At 37.0% G+C, this 16,381-nt stretch overlaps 1 protein-coding gene across 1 annotated transcript in view; it reads left to right on the top strand.

Annotated features, from left to right (window-relative positions):
* LOC139758843 (uncharacterized) overlaps positions 1-16,381 on the top strand; it is a 130,508-nt gene that overhangs the window by 89,360 nt on the left and 24,767 nt on the right. The window contains exon 6 of the mRNA XM_071680697.1: positions 7,532-7,650. Coding sequence (XP_071536798.1) covers positions 7,532-7,650 — 119 coding nt within the window. The remainder of the gene's footprint in view (positions 1-7,531; positions 7,651-16,381) is intronic.

The raw sequence follows: 16,381 nt of genomic DNA, 5'->3' as shown, positions 1-16,381 counted from the left end.
CAGTCACCAGCTTCTGCAGTTTCTCACATGAATCAGCCACCAGCGCTGTATCATCAACGAACAACAACTGACTCACTTCCCAAGCTCTGTCATCCCCAACAGACTTCATACTTGCCCCTCTTTCCAAAACTCTTGCATTTACCTCCCTAACAACCCCATCCATAAACAAATTAAACAACCATGGAGACATCACACACCCCTGCCGCAAACCTACATTCACTGAGAACCAATCACTTTCCTCTCTTCCTACACGTACACATGCCTTACATCCTCGATAAAAACTTTTCACTGCTTCTAACAACTTTCCTCCCACACCATATATTCTTAATACCTTCCACAGAGCATCTCTATCAACTCTATCATATGCCTTCTCCAGATCAATAAATGCTACATACAAATCCATTTGCTTTTCTAAGTATTTCTCACATACATTCTTCAAAGCAAACACCTGATCCACACATCCTCTACCACTTCTGAAACCACACTGCTCTTCCCCAATCTGATGCTCTGTACATGCCTTCACCCTCTCAATCAATACCCTCCCATATGATTTACCAGGAATACTCAACAAACTTATACCTCTGTAATTTGAGCATTCACTCTTATCCCCTTTGCCTTTGTACAATGGCACTATGCACGCATTCCGCCAATCCTCAGGCACCTCACCATGAGTCATACATACATTAAATATGTAAATATATAATAATATAATAATATAATAATGATATAATAATAATGATAATAATAATAATAATAATAATAATAATAATAATAATAATAATAATAATGATAATAATAATAATAATAATAATAATAATAATAATAATGATAATAATAATAATTATAATAATAATAATAATGATAATGATAATAACAATAATAATAATAATACCAATAATAATACTAATAATAATAATAATAATAATAATAATAATAATAATAATAATAATAATAATAATAATAATAATAATAATGATAATAATAATAATAATAATAATAATAATAATAATAATAATAATAATAATAATAATAATGATAATAATAATAATAATAATAATAATAATAATAATAATAACAATAATAATAATACTACTAATAATAATAATGATAATGATAATAATAATAGTAATAATAATAATAATAATAATAATAATAATAATAATAATAATAATAATAATAATAATAATAATAATAATTATAATTATATATATAATTATGATTATATGGTAAATTATATGGGAGGGCAATGATTGATAGGGTGTGGTTTCAGAAGTGGTAGAGGATGTGTGTATCAGGTGTTTGCTTTGAAGAATGTATATGAGAAATACTTAGAAAAGGAAATGGATTTGTATATAGCATTTATGGGTCTGTAGAAGGCATTTGACAGAGTTGATAGAGATGCTCTGTGGAAGGTACTAAGAATATATGGTGTGGGAGGCAAGTTGTTAGAAGCAGTGAAAAGTTTTTATCGAGGATGTAAGGCATGTGTACGTGTAGGAAGAGAGGAAAGTGATTGGTTCTCAGTGAATGTAGGTTTGCGGCAGGGTTGTGATGTCTCCATGGTTGTTTAATTTGTTTATGGATGGGGGTTGTTAGGGAGGTGAATGAAAGAGTTTTGGAAAGAGGGGCAAGTATGAAGTCTGTTGGGGATGAGGGAGTTTGGGAGGTGAGTCAGTTGTTGTTCGCTGATGATACAGCGCTGGTTGCTGATTCATGTGAGAAAGTGAGGAAGCTGGTGACTGAGTTTGGTAAAGTGTGTGAAAGAAGAAAGTTAAGAGTAAATGTGAATAAGAGCAAGGTTATTAGGTACAGTAGGGTTGAGGCTCAAGTCAATTGGGAGGTAAGTTTGAATGGAGAAAAACTGGAGGAAGTAAAGTGTTTTAGATATTTGGGAGTGGATCTGGCAGCGGATGGACCCATGGAAGCGGAAGTGAATCATAGGGTGGGGGAGGGGGCGAAAATCCTGGGAGCCTTGAAGAATGTGTGGAAGTCGAGAATATTATCTCCGAAAGCAAAAATGGGTATGTTTGAAGGAATAGTGGTCCCAACAATGTTGTATGATTGCGAGTCGTGGGCTATGGATAGAGATGTCGCAAGAGGGTGGATGTGCTGGAAATGAGATGTTTGAGGACAATATGTGGTGTGAGGTGGTTTGATCGAGTAAGTAATGTAAGGGTAAGAGAGATGTGTGGAAATAAAAAGAGCGTGGTTGAGAGAGCATTAAGAGGGTGTGTTGAAATGGTTTGGGCACATGGAGAGAATGAGTGAGGAAAGATTGACCAAGATGATACACCTGTCGGAGGTGGAGGGAACGAGGAGAAGTGGGAGACCAAATTGAAGGTGGGAAGATGGAGTGAGAAAGATTTTGTGTGATCGGGGCCTGAACATGCAGGAGGGTGAAAGGCGTGCAAGGAATTGAGTGAATTGGATCGATCTGGTATACGGGGGTCGATGTGCTGTCAATGGATTGAATCAGGGCATGTGAAGCGTCTGGGGTAAACCATGGAAAGTTGTGTAGGGCCTGGGTGTGGAAAGGGAGCTGTGGATTTGGGGATCATTGCATGACAGCTAGAGACTGAGTGTGAACGAATGGGGCCTTTGTTGTCTTTTCCTAGCGCTACCTCGCACACATGAGGGGGGAAGGGGGATGGTATTCCATGTGTGGCGAGGTGGCGATGGGAATGAATAAAGGCAGACAGTGTGAATTGTGTGCATGTGTATATATGTATGCGTCTGTGTGTGTATATATATGTGTACATTGAGATGTATGGGTATGTATATTTGCGTGTGCGGACGTGTATATATATACATGTGTATGGGGTGGGTTGGGCCATTTCTTTCGTCTGTTTCCTTGCGCTACCTCGCAAACGCGGGAGACATCGACAAAGCAAAATAAATGATATGATTGAACAATAATAATAATAATAATAATGATAATAATAATAATGATAATGATAATATTTATAATAATAATAATTATGATAATAATAATTATAATGATAATAGTAATAATAATGATAATAATAATAATAATAATAATAATAATAATAATAATAATAATAATAATAATAATAATAATGATAATAATGATGATAATAATAATAATAATGATAATAATAATAATAATAATAATAATAATAATAATAATAATAATAATAATAATGATAATAATAATAATAATAATAGTAATAATAATAAGAATAATAATATTAATGATAATGATAACAATGATAATTATGATGATAATAATAATAATAATAATAACAATAATAATAATAATAATAATAATAATAATAATAATAATAATAATAATGATAATAATAATAATAATAATAATAATAATAATAATATAATAATAATAATAATAATAATAATAATAATAATAATAATAATAATAATAATAATAATAATAATAATAATAATGATAATAATAATAATAATAATAATAATAATAATGATAATAATAATAATAATAATAATAATAATAATAATGATAATAATAATGATAATAATAATAATAATAATAATAATAATAATAATAATAATAATAATGATAATAATAATAATAATAATAATAATAATAATAATATAATAATAATGATAATAATAATAATAATAATGATAATAATAATGATAATAATAATAATAATAATAATAATAATAATAATAATAATAATAATAATAATAATAATAATAATAATAATAATAATAATAATAATAATAATAATAATAATAATAATAATAATAATAATAATAATAATAATAATAATAATAATAATAATAATAATAATAATAATAATAATAATAATAATAATAATAATAATAATAATAATAATAATAATAATAATAATAATAATAATAATAATAATAATAATAATAATGATAATAATAATAATAATGATAATAATAATAATAATAATAATAATAATAATAATAATAATAATAATAATAATGATAATAATAATAATAATAATAATAATAATAATAATAATAATAATAATAATAATAATAATTATAATTATAATAATAATAATAAATAAAATAATAATGATAATAATAATAATGATAATAATAATAATGATAATGATAATAATAATAATAATAATAATAATAATAATAATAATAATAATAATAATAATAATAATAATAATAATAATAATAATGATAATAAGAATAATAATAATAATGCTAATAATTATTATAATAATAATAATAATAATAATAATAATAATAATAATAATAATAATAATAATAATAATAATAATAATAATAATAATAATAATAATATTGATAATGATAATAATAGTGATAGTGATAATGATAATAATAATGATAATGACACTGACAGATATCTTTTTCACTCTATCTTTTCATCTCCAATTTGGCCTCTAGATACTCCTCGTTCTCTCTACCTCTGACACATATCTCTTTGCCAATCTTTCCTCGCTCATTCTCAAAATATGTCGAAAACTTATTAACACCCCCTCTAATGCTCTCTTAGTCACATTCTTTATATCACCACGCATCTCTCTTACCCTTTCCATACTTACTCAATCAAAGTACCTCTCTTCATATTTTCCTCGTACGTCTTATTTCTAACACTTCCACCCTTTGCATGCCCTTATCTATAGCCCATGCCACGCATCCATATAACATTGCTTGGACTACTAATATTAACCTTTGTAGTTACCCATTTTTATCCTTCCAGACAAGATTCTCTCTTTCTACACATTCTTTAGAGCAACTAGAATCTTTGCCCTTTAATCATCTCTATGACACTTCACTTCCTCCAAGTTTTCTGCATTGAGACTCACAACCTAACTAAATTGTCCGTGAACCCTGCTAAACCTAAACGTAGTAATTTCTCTTTTAATCACACTTACTCTCAAGTTCCTTTTTTTAAATAATCTTCCAGACTCAATCACTAACTTCTGCAATTTCCTACTCGAATCAGCCAACCGTGCTGTATCATAGGCGAACAACAACTGACTCAGTTTTCAATGCCTCTCATCACCCACAGTCTGCATATTCGCCCCTTTATTCACAATTCTTGCATTTACCTCCCTCTCCATGTAAGCAGAAAAGTTGAAAATCCATTATGCCATCACGCACCCTTTCCACAGACCAACCTTCACTTGGGACCATTTACTCTCTTCTCTTCCTATTCGTAGAAATGCATTACACCCTTGATAAAAACTTCCAGTTTCTATCAGCTTTCCTCACATCGTATATTCTTGATGTCTTCTACAAGCCATCTCTGTACACACTATCAAACGCTTACTCTATGTCCATAAATATCACATACTATTCCTCCAGTTTCTCTAGATATTTCTCACACAGATTCCTTTACGAAAAACACCTAATCCGCACATCCTCTACCACTTCTGAAACCACACTACTCCTCCCCAACCTGGTGCTCTATGCATTCCTTCACCTTCTCAATCAATACCCTTCCATACAACTTACCAGGTATGCTCAAGAAACTTATACCTCTGTACTTTGAATATACTCCTTAATGTCCATTGCCTTTATACAGTGGCACTCTACCTGCGTTCCGACAATCTCACGGTTTCATTTGCTTTTACGCCCACTCCTAGAAATCTAAAACACTTCACCTCCTCCAATTTTTCTCCATTCAAACTTGCATCCTATTTAACTTGTCCCTCAACCCTACTAAACCTAATAACCTTGTTCCTATTCACAGTAGTTTTCAGCATTCTCCTTTCACACACTTTTCCAAACTCAGTCACCAACTTCTGCAGTTTCTCACTGGAATCAGCTACTAAAGTGTATCATCGGCGAACAACAACTGACTCTTCCCAGACCCTCTCATCCCCAACATATTGCACACTCGCCCCTCTCTCCAAAACTCTTGCGTTTACCTCCCCAGCCACCCTATCCATAAACAAATTAAACAAACAAGGGGACATCATACACCCCTCCGCACACCGACATTCACTGGGAACCAATCACTCTCCTCTTCTCCTACTCTTACACGTGCCTTACATCTTGGCAAAAACTTTCCACTGCTTTTAGCAACTTACCCCCCCCCACACCATATACTTTTAACACCTTCCAAAAAGCATCTCTACCAACCCTATCATATGCCTTTTCCTAAGTATTTCTCATGCACATTCTTCAAAGCAAACACCTGATTCACGCATGCTCTACCACTTCTGAAACCACACTGCTCTTCCGAATCTGATGTCTGTTCATGCCTTTGCCCTCTTAATCAATACCCTCCTATATGATTTCCCAGGAATATTCAATAAACTTATACCTCTGTAGTTTGAACGCTCATCTTTATCCCCTTTGTCATTATGAAATGGCACTATGCATGCATTCTACCAATCCTCAGGTATTTCACCATGATCCATACATGCACTGAATATCTTTACCAACCAATCAACAAAAGTCATCTCCTTTTTAGATGGATTCTACCGTAATACCATTCAAACCCGCCGCCTTGCCGGATTTCATTTTCTGCAAGGCTTTCACTACCTCTTCTCTCTTAACCAAACCATTCTCCTTGTCCCCTCTCACTTCGCACACCGCCCCGACCAAAACACCCTATATCTGCCACGTTATCATCAAACACATTCAACAAACCTTCATGATACTCACTCCATCTCTTCCTCACTTCTTCAGTACCTGTTATCAATTCCCCATTTGCCCCCTCCGATATTCCCATTTGTTCTCATGCCTTACATACATTATTTACCTCTTTCCAAAACATCTTTTTATTCTCCCTAAAGTTTAATGATACTCTCTCACCTCAACTCTCATTTGCCTTCTATTTCACCTCTTGCACTTTTCTCTTGACCTCCTGCCTCTTTCTTTTATACATCTCCCAGTCATTTGCATTCCTTCCTAACAAGTATCGTCCAAACGCCTCTCTTTTCTCTTTCACTAACACCTGTACTTTATCCCATCACTCACTACCCTTCCAGCAGTGGCTTTTGAGTGACATAAGATATTCCTTAGTAGGTGACTGCCACTTAATGTCCCTCAGCAGTGGCTGGTAAGTGACATAAGATATTCCTCATTAGCGGCTAGTGAGTGCCACCTGAAATCCCTTAGCAGTGGCTGGTGAGTGCCACCTGAAGTCCCTCAGCATTGGCTGGTAAGAGACATAAGATATTCCTGTGTAGGTGAGTGCCACCTGAAGTCCCTCAGCAGTGGCTGGTGAGTGACATAAGATATTCCTCAGTAGATGAATGCCACCTGAAGTCTCACAGCAGTGGCTGGTGGGTGAAATAAGATATTCCTCCTTAGGTGAGTGTCACCTGAAGTCTTTCCGCAGTGGATTTACAGTGATATAAGATATTTCTCAGTACGTGAGTGCCACCTGAAGTCCCTCAGCAGTGATTGGTGAGAGACATAAGATAATCCTCGGTAGGTCAGTGCCACCTGAATTCCATCAGCAGTGGCTTGTGAGCGACACAAGATATTCCTCAGTAGGTCAGTGTCATCTGAACTCCATCAGCAGTGGCTGGTGAGTGATACTAGTAACTGTGATAATCTCCCACAGGGACGCCGAAAGGGTGTAAGATGCCAAGTTTGCTGGAACACCAGGTGCTGAAAGTCCATGATGGGTATAAGACCTGCCGGGACCAGCTGGCACCGTATATTGCCAACAGTTCCTTCGAGGTATAGTGGAGACGGTACATTAGTGAGATCTCATTTGTTATGGTTATTGGTAATGAGAACTGCAAGGGCAGAACAGGAGTAGCTATGGCACTGCATGAAGGTTACTTTAAACTATAACAGTATAGATGTGACAGGTGCAATAAGCATTACAACACAGGTGAGAGAGAGAAAGTGATGTTATAATAGTGACGATATGATAGGTTTTAAGTGAAGTGTTTTATTAGTGACGCTACAGTAGAAATCGTGTACTGATAGTAATGCAAGTGACCTACACTTACAACAATATAATGGTCTGACATTATTGTTAGTACATGAGTGTTGGAGAAGCAGTGATATTACAGAAAATCTGTACTTTTGTCAACACATAGACACAGTATTACTGTGGTGACAATGCTGCACTGAAGGCACAACAATAGAAATACAATATCAATATTACTGTGGTGATGAAAGAGTGATTCCCATATTGACGTGAATATACACTATAATAAGAAAATTATCATCATAGAAATGTGACGATGCATATTGTGTGCGAACAGTGGTCAGCACAATAATGCTGCTAGTAACTTCAAGGTTCCCAGCATGAACACCACACCAACAGAGTCATAAGAGATACACCAGACACTTGAAGGACAAGCAGCAGATTATTCAAAAAAGGAGATTGAAATACTAAAACTTTCTGATGAGCACGAATCTAATTGGAAAGAATCGTATTCCAATACCTCCAGACATAATACTACACATCATCATGCATAAAATTTCACGCAGTTCTCTCAGAGACCTGCTTGTCCTATAAATAGACACACACCCACACGTATATATATATATATATATATATATATATATATATATATATATATATATATATATATATATATATATATATATATATATATATATATATATATATATATATATATATATATATATATATATATATATATATATATATATATATATATATATATATATATATATTATATATATATATATATATATATATATATATATATATATATATATATATATATATATATATATATATATATATATATATATATATATATATCCCTCCTTCTTTCGGAAAGAAGGAACAGAGAAGGGGGCCAGGTGAGGATATTCCCTCTAAGGCCCAGTCCCATGTTCTTAACGCTACCTCGCTAATGCGGGAAATGGCGAATGGTATGAAAGAAAAGAAAGATATATATATATATATATATATATATATATATATATATATATATATATATATATATATATTCTTTTAAACTATTCGCCATTTCCCGCGTTAGCGAGGTAGCGTTAGCAACAGAGGACTGGGACTTTTCTGGAATATCCTCACCTGGCCCCCTCTGTTCCTTCTTTTGGAAAATTAAAAAAAAAACGAGAGGGGAGGATTTCCAGCCCCCCGCTCCCTCCCCTTTTAGTCGCCTTCTACGACACGCAGGGAATACGTGGGAAGTATTCTTAATCACCTATCCCCAGGGATAATATATATATATATATATATATATATATATATATATATATATATATATATATATATATATATATATATATATATATATATATATATATATATATATATATATATATATATATATAAGTTAAGAGTAAATGTGAATAAGAGCAAGGTAATTAGGTACAGTACGGTTGAGAGTCAAGTCAATTGGGAGGTAAGTTTGAATGGAGAAAAACTGGAGGAAGTAAAGTATTTTAGATATCTGGGAGTGGATCTGGCAGCGGATGGACCCATGGAAGCGGAAGTGGATCATAGGGTGGGGGAGGGGGCGAAAATCCTGGGAGCCTTGAAGAATGTGTGGAAGTCGAGAAGATTATCTTGGAAAGCAAAAATGGGTATGTTTGAAGGAATACTGGTTCCAACAATGTTGTATGGTTGCGAGGCGTGGGCTATGGATAGAGTTGTGCGCAGGAGGATGGATGTGCTGGAAATGAGATGTTTGAGGACAATGTGTGGTGTGAGGTGGTTTGATCGAGTAAGTAACGTAAGGGTAAGAGAGATGTGTGGAAATATAAAGAGCGTGGTTGAGAGAGCAGAAGTGGGTGTTTTGAAATGGTTTGGGCACGTGGCGAGAATGAGTGAGGAAAGATTGACCAAGAGGATATATGTGTCGGAGGTGGAGGGAACGAGGAGAAGTGGGAGACCAAATTGGAGGTGGAAAGATGGAGTGAAAAAGATTTTGTGTGATCGGGGCCTGAACATGCAGGAGGGTGAAAGGAGGGCAAGGAATAGAGTGAATTGGATCGATGTGGTATACCGGGGTTGACGTGCTGTCAGTGGATTGAATCAGGGCATGTGAAGCGTCTGGGGTAAACCATGGAAAGCTGTGTAGGTATGTATATTTGCGTGTGTGGACGTATGTATATACATGTGTATGGGGGTGGGTTGGGCCATTTCTTTCGTCTGTTTCCTTGCGCTACCTCGCAACTGCGGGAGACAGCGACAAAGCAAAAAAGAAATATATATATATATTATATATATATATATATATATATATATATATATATATATATATATATATATATATACATTTTATTTTTCTTAGTCGCTGTCTCCCGCGTTTGCGAGGTAGCTCAAGGAAACAGACGAAAGAAATGGCCCAACCCACCTCCATACACATGTATATACATACACGTCCACACACGCAAATATACACACCCATACATCTCAATGTACACACATATATATACACACACAGACACATACATATATACCCATGCACACAATTCACACTGTCTGCCTTTATTCATTCTCGTCGCCACCTCGCCACACATGGAATAACATCCCCCTCCTCCCTCATGTGTGCGAGGTAGCGCTAGGAAAAGACAACAAAGGCCCCATTCATTCACACTCAGTCTCTAGCTGTCATGCAATAATGCCCGAAACCACAGCTGACTTTCCACATCCAGGCCCCGCAGAACTTTCCATGGTTTACCCCAGGCGCTTCACATGCCCTGATTCAATCCATTGACAGCACGTCGACCCCGGCATACCACATCAATCAAATTCACTCTATTCCTTGCACACCTTTCACCCTCTTGCATGTTCAGGCCTCGATCACTCAAAATCTTTTTCACTCCATCTTTCCACCTCTAACTTGGTCTCCCACTTCTCCTCGTTCCCTCCATCTCCGACACGTGTATCCTCTTGGTCAATCTTTCCTCACTCATTCTCTCCATGTGCCCAAGCCATTTCAAAACACCCTCTTCTGCTCTCTCAACCACGCTCTTTTTATTTCCACACATCTCTCTTACCCTTACATTACTTACTCAATCAAACCACGTCATACCACACATTGTCCTCAAACATCTCATTTCCAGCACATCCATCCACCTGCGCACAACTCTATCCATAGCCCACGCCTCGCAACCATACAACATTGTTGGAACCACTATTCATTAAAACAGCCATTTTTGCTTTCCGAGATAATATTCTCGACTTCCACACATTCTTCAATGCTCCCAGGATTTTCGCCCCCCTCCCCCACCCTATGATTCACTTCCGCTTCCATGGTTCCATCCGCTGCCAGAACCACTCCCAGATATCTAAAACACTTTACTTTCACCAGTTTTTCTCCATTCAAACTTACCTCCCAATTGACTTGGCCCTCAACCCAACTTTACCTAATAACCTTGCTCTTATTCACATTTACTCTTAACTTTCATCTTTCACACACTTTACCAAACTCAGTCACCAACTTCTGCAGTTTCCCACATGAATCAGCAACCAGCGCTGTATCATCAGCGAACAACAACTGACTCACTTCCCAAGCTCTCTCCTCCACAACAGACTTCATACTTGCCCCTCTTTCCAAAACTCTTGCATTTACCTCCCTAACAACCCCATCCATAAACAAATTAAACAACCATGGAGACATCACACACCCCTGCCGCAAACTTACATTCACTGAAAACCAATCACTTTCCTCTCTTCCTACACGTACACATGCCTTACATCCTCGATAAAAACTTTTCACTGTTTCTAACAACTTGCCTCCCACATCATATATTCTTAATACCGTCCACAGAGCATCTCTATCAACTCTATCATATGCCTTCTCCAGATCCATAAAGCTACATACAAATCCATTTGCTTTTCTAAGTATTTCTCACATACATTCTTCAAAGCAAACACCTGATCCACACATCCTCTACCACTTCTGAAACCACACTGCTCTTCCCCAGTCTGATGCTCTGTAAATGCCTTCACCCTCTCAATTAATACCCTCCCATATAATTTACCAGGACTACTCAACAAACTTATACCTCTGTAATTTGAGCACTCACTCTTATCCCCTTTGCCTTTGTACAATGGCACTCTGCACGCATTCCGCCAATCCTCAGGCACCTCACCATGAATCATACATATATTAAATAACCTTACCAACCAGTCAACAATACAGTCACCCCCTTTTTTAATAAATTCCACTGCAATACCATCCAAACCTGCTGCCTAGACGGCTTTCATCTTCCGCAAAGCTTTTACTACCTCTTCTCTGTTTACCAAATCATTTTCCCTAACCCTCTCACTTTGCACACCACCTCGACCAAAACACCCTATATCTGCCACTCTATCATCAAACACATTGAACAAACCTTCAAAATACTCACTTCATCTCATTCTCACATCACCACTACTTGCTATCACCTCCCCATTTGCGCCCTTCACTGAAGTTCCCATTTGCTCCCTTGTCTTACGCACTTTATTTACCTCCCTCCAGCACATCTTTTTAGTCTCCCTAATATTTTATGATACTCTCTCACCCCAACTCTCATTTGCCCTATTTTTCACCTCTTGCACCTTTCTTATATATATATATATATATATATATATATATATATATATATATATATATATATATATATATATTTATTTATTTTGCTTTATCGCTGTCTCCTGCGTTAGCGTTAGGAGCGCAAGGAAAAAGACGAAAGAATGGAACATACACATGTATATACATACACGTCCACACACGCAAATATACATTTCTATACATCTCAACGTATACATATATATACATACAGAGACATATACATATATACACATGTACATAATTCATACTGTCTGCCTTTATTCATTCCCATAGCCACCGCGCTACACATGAAATAACAACCCCTCCCCCCTTATGTGTGCGAGGTAGCGCTAGGAAGACAACAAAGGCCACATTCGTTCACACTCAGTCTCTAGCTGTCATGTAATAATGCACCGAAACCACAGCTCCCTTTCCACATCCAGGCCCCACAGAACTTTCCATGGTTTACCCCAACACTTCACATGCCCTGGTTCAATCCATTGACAGCACGTCGACCCCGGTATACCACATCATTCCAATTCACTCTATTCCTTGCACACCTTTCACCCTCCTGCATGTTCAGGCCCCGATCAATCAAAATCTTTTTCACTCCATCCTAACACCTCCAATTAGGTCTCCCACTTCTCCTCGTTCCCTCCACCTCTGACACATATATCCACTCTGCCAATCTTTCCGCACTCATTCTCTCCATGTGACCAAACCATTTCAAAACACCCTCTTCTCCTCTCTCAACCACACTCTTTTTCTTACCACACATCTCTCTTACCCTTACATTACTTACTCGATCAAACCACCTCAAACCACATATTGTCCTCAAACATCTTATTTCAAGCACATCCACCCTCCTGCTCACAACTCTATCCATAGCCCACGCCTCGCAACCATACAACATTGTTGGAACTACTATTCATTCAAAAATACCCATTTTTGTTTTCTGAGATAATGTTCTCGACTTCCACACATTCTTCAAGGCTCCCAGAATTTTCGTCCCCTCCCCCACCCTATGATTCACTTCCGCTTCCATGGTTCCATCCGCTGCCAAATCCACTCCCAGATATCTAAAAAACTTCACTTCCTCCAGTTTTTCTCCATTTAAACTTACCTCCCAAATGACTTGACCCTCAACCCAACTTTAACTAATAACCTTCCTCTTATTCACATTTACTCTTAACTTTCTTCTTTCACACACTTTACCAAACTCAGTCACCAGCTTCTGCAGTTTCTCACATGAATCAGCAATCAGCTCTGTATCATCAGCGAACAGCAACTGACTCACTTCCCAAGCTCTCTCATCCATAACAGACTGCATACTTGCCCCTCTTTCCAAAACTCTTGCCTTCACCTCCCTAACAACCCCATCCATAAACAAATTAAACAACCATGGAGACATCAAACACCTCTGTCGCAAACCTACATTCACTGAACCAATCAATTTCCTCTCTTCCTACACGTACACATACCTTACAACCTCGATAAAAACTTTTCACTGCTTCTAACAACTTGACTCCGACACCATATATTCTTAATACCTTCCACAGAGCATCTCTATCAACTCTATCATATGCCTTCTCCAGATCCGTAAATACTACATGCAAATTCATTTGCTTTTCTAAGTATTTCTTACATACATTCTTCAAAGCAAAAACCTGATCCAAACACCCTCTACCACTTCTGAAACCACACTGCTCTTCCCCAATCTGATGCTCTGTACATGCCTCTCAATCAATACCCTCCTATATAATTTCCTAGGAATACTCAACAAACTTATACCTCTGTAATTTAAGCACTCACCTCTGTCCCCTTTGCCTTTGTACAATGGTACTATGCAAGCATTCCGGCAATCCTCAGGCACCTCACCATGAGTCATACATACATTAAATAACCTTACCAACCAGTGAGCGATACAGTCACCCACTTTTTTAATAAATTCCACTGCAATGCCATCCAAACCCGCTGCCTTGCCGGCTTTCATCTTCCGCAAAGCTTTTACTAACTCCTCTCTGTTTACCAAATCATCCTCCCTAACCCTCTCACTTTGCACACCACCAAGCCCAAAACACCCTATATCTGCTACTCTATCATCAAACGCATTCAACAAACCTTCAAATACTCACTCCATCTCCTTCTCACATCACCACTACTTGTTAGCACCTTCCCATTAGCCCCCTTCACTGAAGTTCCCATTTGTTCCCTTGTCTTACGCACTTTATTTACCTCCTTCCAAAACATCTTTTTATTCTCTCTAAAATTTAATGATACTCTCTCACCCCAACTCTCATTTGCCCTCTTTTACACCTCTTGCACCTTTCTCTTGAACACCTGCCTCTTTCTTTTATACATCTCCCACTTATTTGCATTATTTCCCTGCAAAAATCGTCCAAATGCCTCTCTCTTCTCTTTCACTAATTATCTTACTTCTTCATCTCACCACTCACTACCCTTTCTAATCTGCCCACCTCACACGCTTCTCATGCCACAAGCATCTTTTGCGCAAGCCATCACTGCTTCCCTATATACATCACATTCCTCACCCACTCCCCTTCCCTCCTATGTTTTCACCTTTTTCCATTCTGTACTCGGTCTCTCCTGGTACTTCCTCACATAAGTCTCCTTCCCAAGCTCACTTACTCTCACCACTCTCTTCACCCCAACATTCTTTCTTTTTTTTCTGAAAACCTCTAAAAATCTTCACCTTCGCCTCCACAAGATAATGATCAAACATCCCTCCAGTTGCATCTCTCAGCACAATAACATCCAAAAGTCTCTCTTTCGCGCGTCTATCAATTAACACGTAATCCAATAATGCTCTCTGGCCATCTCTCCTACTTATATACGTATACTTATGTATATCTCTCTTTTTAAACCAGGTATTCCCAATCACCAGTCCTTTATCAGCACATAATGTACAAGCTCTTCACCATTCCCATTTATAACACTGAACACCCGAAGTATACCAATTATTCCCTCAACTGCTACATTACTCACCTTCGCATTCAAATCACCCATCACTGTAACCCGGTCTCGTGCACCAAAACCACTAACACACTCACTCAGCTGCTCCCAAAACACTTGATTCTCATGATCTTTCTTCTCATACCCAGGTGCATATGCACCAAAAATCACCCATCTCTCTCCATCAACTTTCAGTTTTACCCATATCAATCTAGAGTCTACTTTCTTACACTCTATCACATACTCCCACTACTCCTGTTTCAGGAGTAGTGCTACTCCTTCCTTTGCTCTTGTCCTCTCACTAAACCCTGACTTTACTCCCCGGACATTCCCAAACCACTCTTCTCCATTACCCTTGAACTTCATTTCACTCAGAGCCAAAACATCCAGATTCCTTTCCTCAAACATACTGCCTATCTCTCCTTTTTCCTCATCTTGGTTACATCCACACACATTTAGACACCCCAATCTGAGCCTTCGAGGAGGATGATCACTCCCCGCGTGACTCATTCTTCTGTTTCCCTTTTTAGAAAGTTAGAATATATATATATATATATATATATATATATATATACATCATACTAACCTCCAACAGCCAGGATCGAACCCGGGACCCCTGTGTGAGAGGCAGGCATGCTAACCGATAGGCTATGGGACTGTATAATAGGAAACAACTATTCGAAATACTAAGTACTCGAATACCCTTCGTCTCACAATGATGAGCAACGGGGTCTATATCGGTTATTTCGGGTTCGATCCCGGCTGTTGGAGGTTTGTATGTTCTATGAAGGTGCGCGTTCATATGCACTTTATTCGTATTCATATACCTCCGCGTTGTACTGTTAGGTTCGGTAAAACTCTATCAGCTGGCTATGTGCGTCTGTTCGGAAATAACCGATATAGACCCCGTTGCTCACCATTGTGAGACGAAGGGTATTCCAGTACTT

This window comes from Panulirus ornatus, chromosome 31 (genome assembly GCF_036320965.1).
Source record: "Panulirus ornatus isolate Po-2019 chromosome 31, ASM3632096v1, whole genome shotgun sequence".
NCBI lineage: Eukaryota > Metazoa > Arthropoda > Malacostraca > Decapoda > Palinuridae > Panulirus > Panulirus ornatus.
This window is presented reverse-complemented; position numbering and strand designations above follow the sequence as displayed.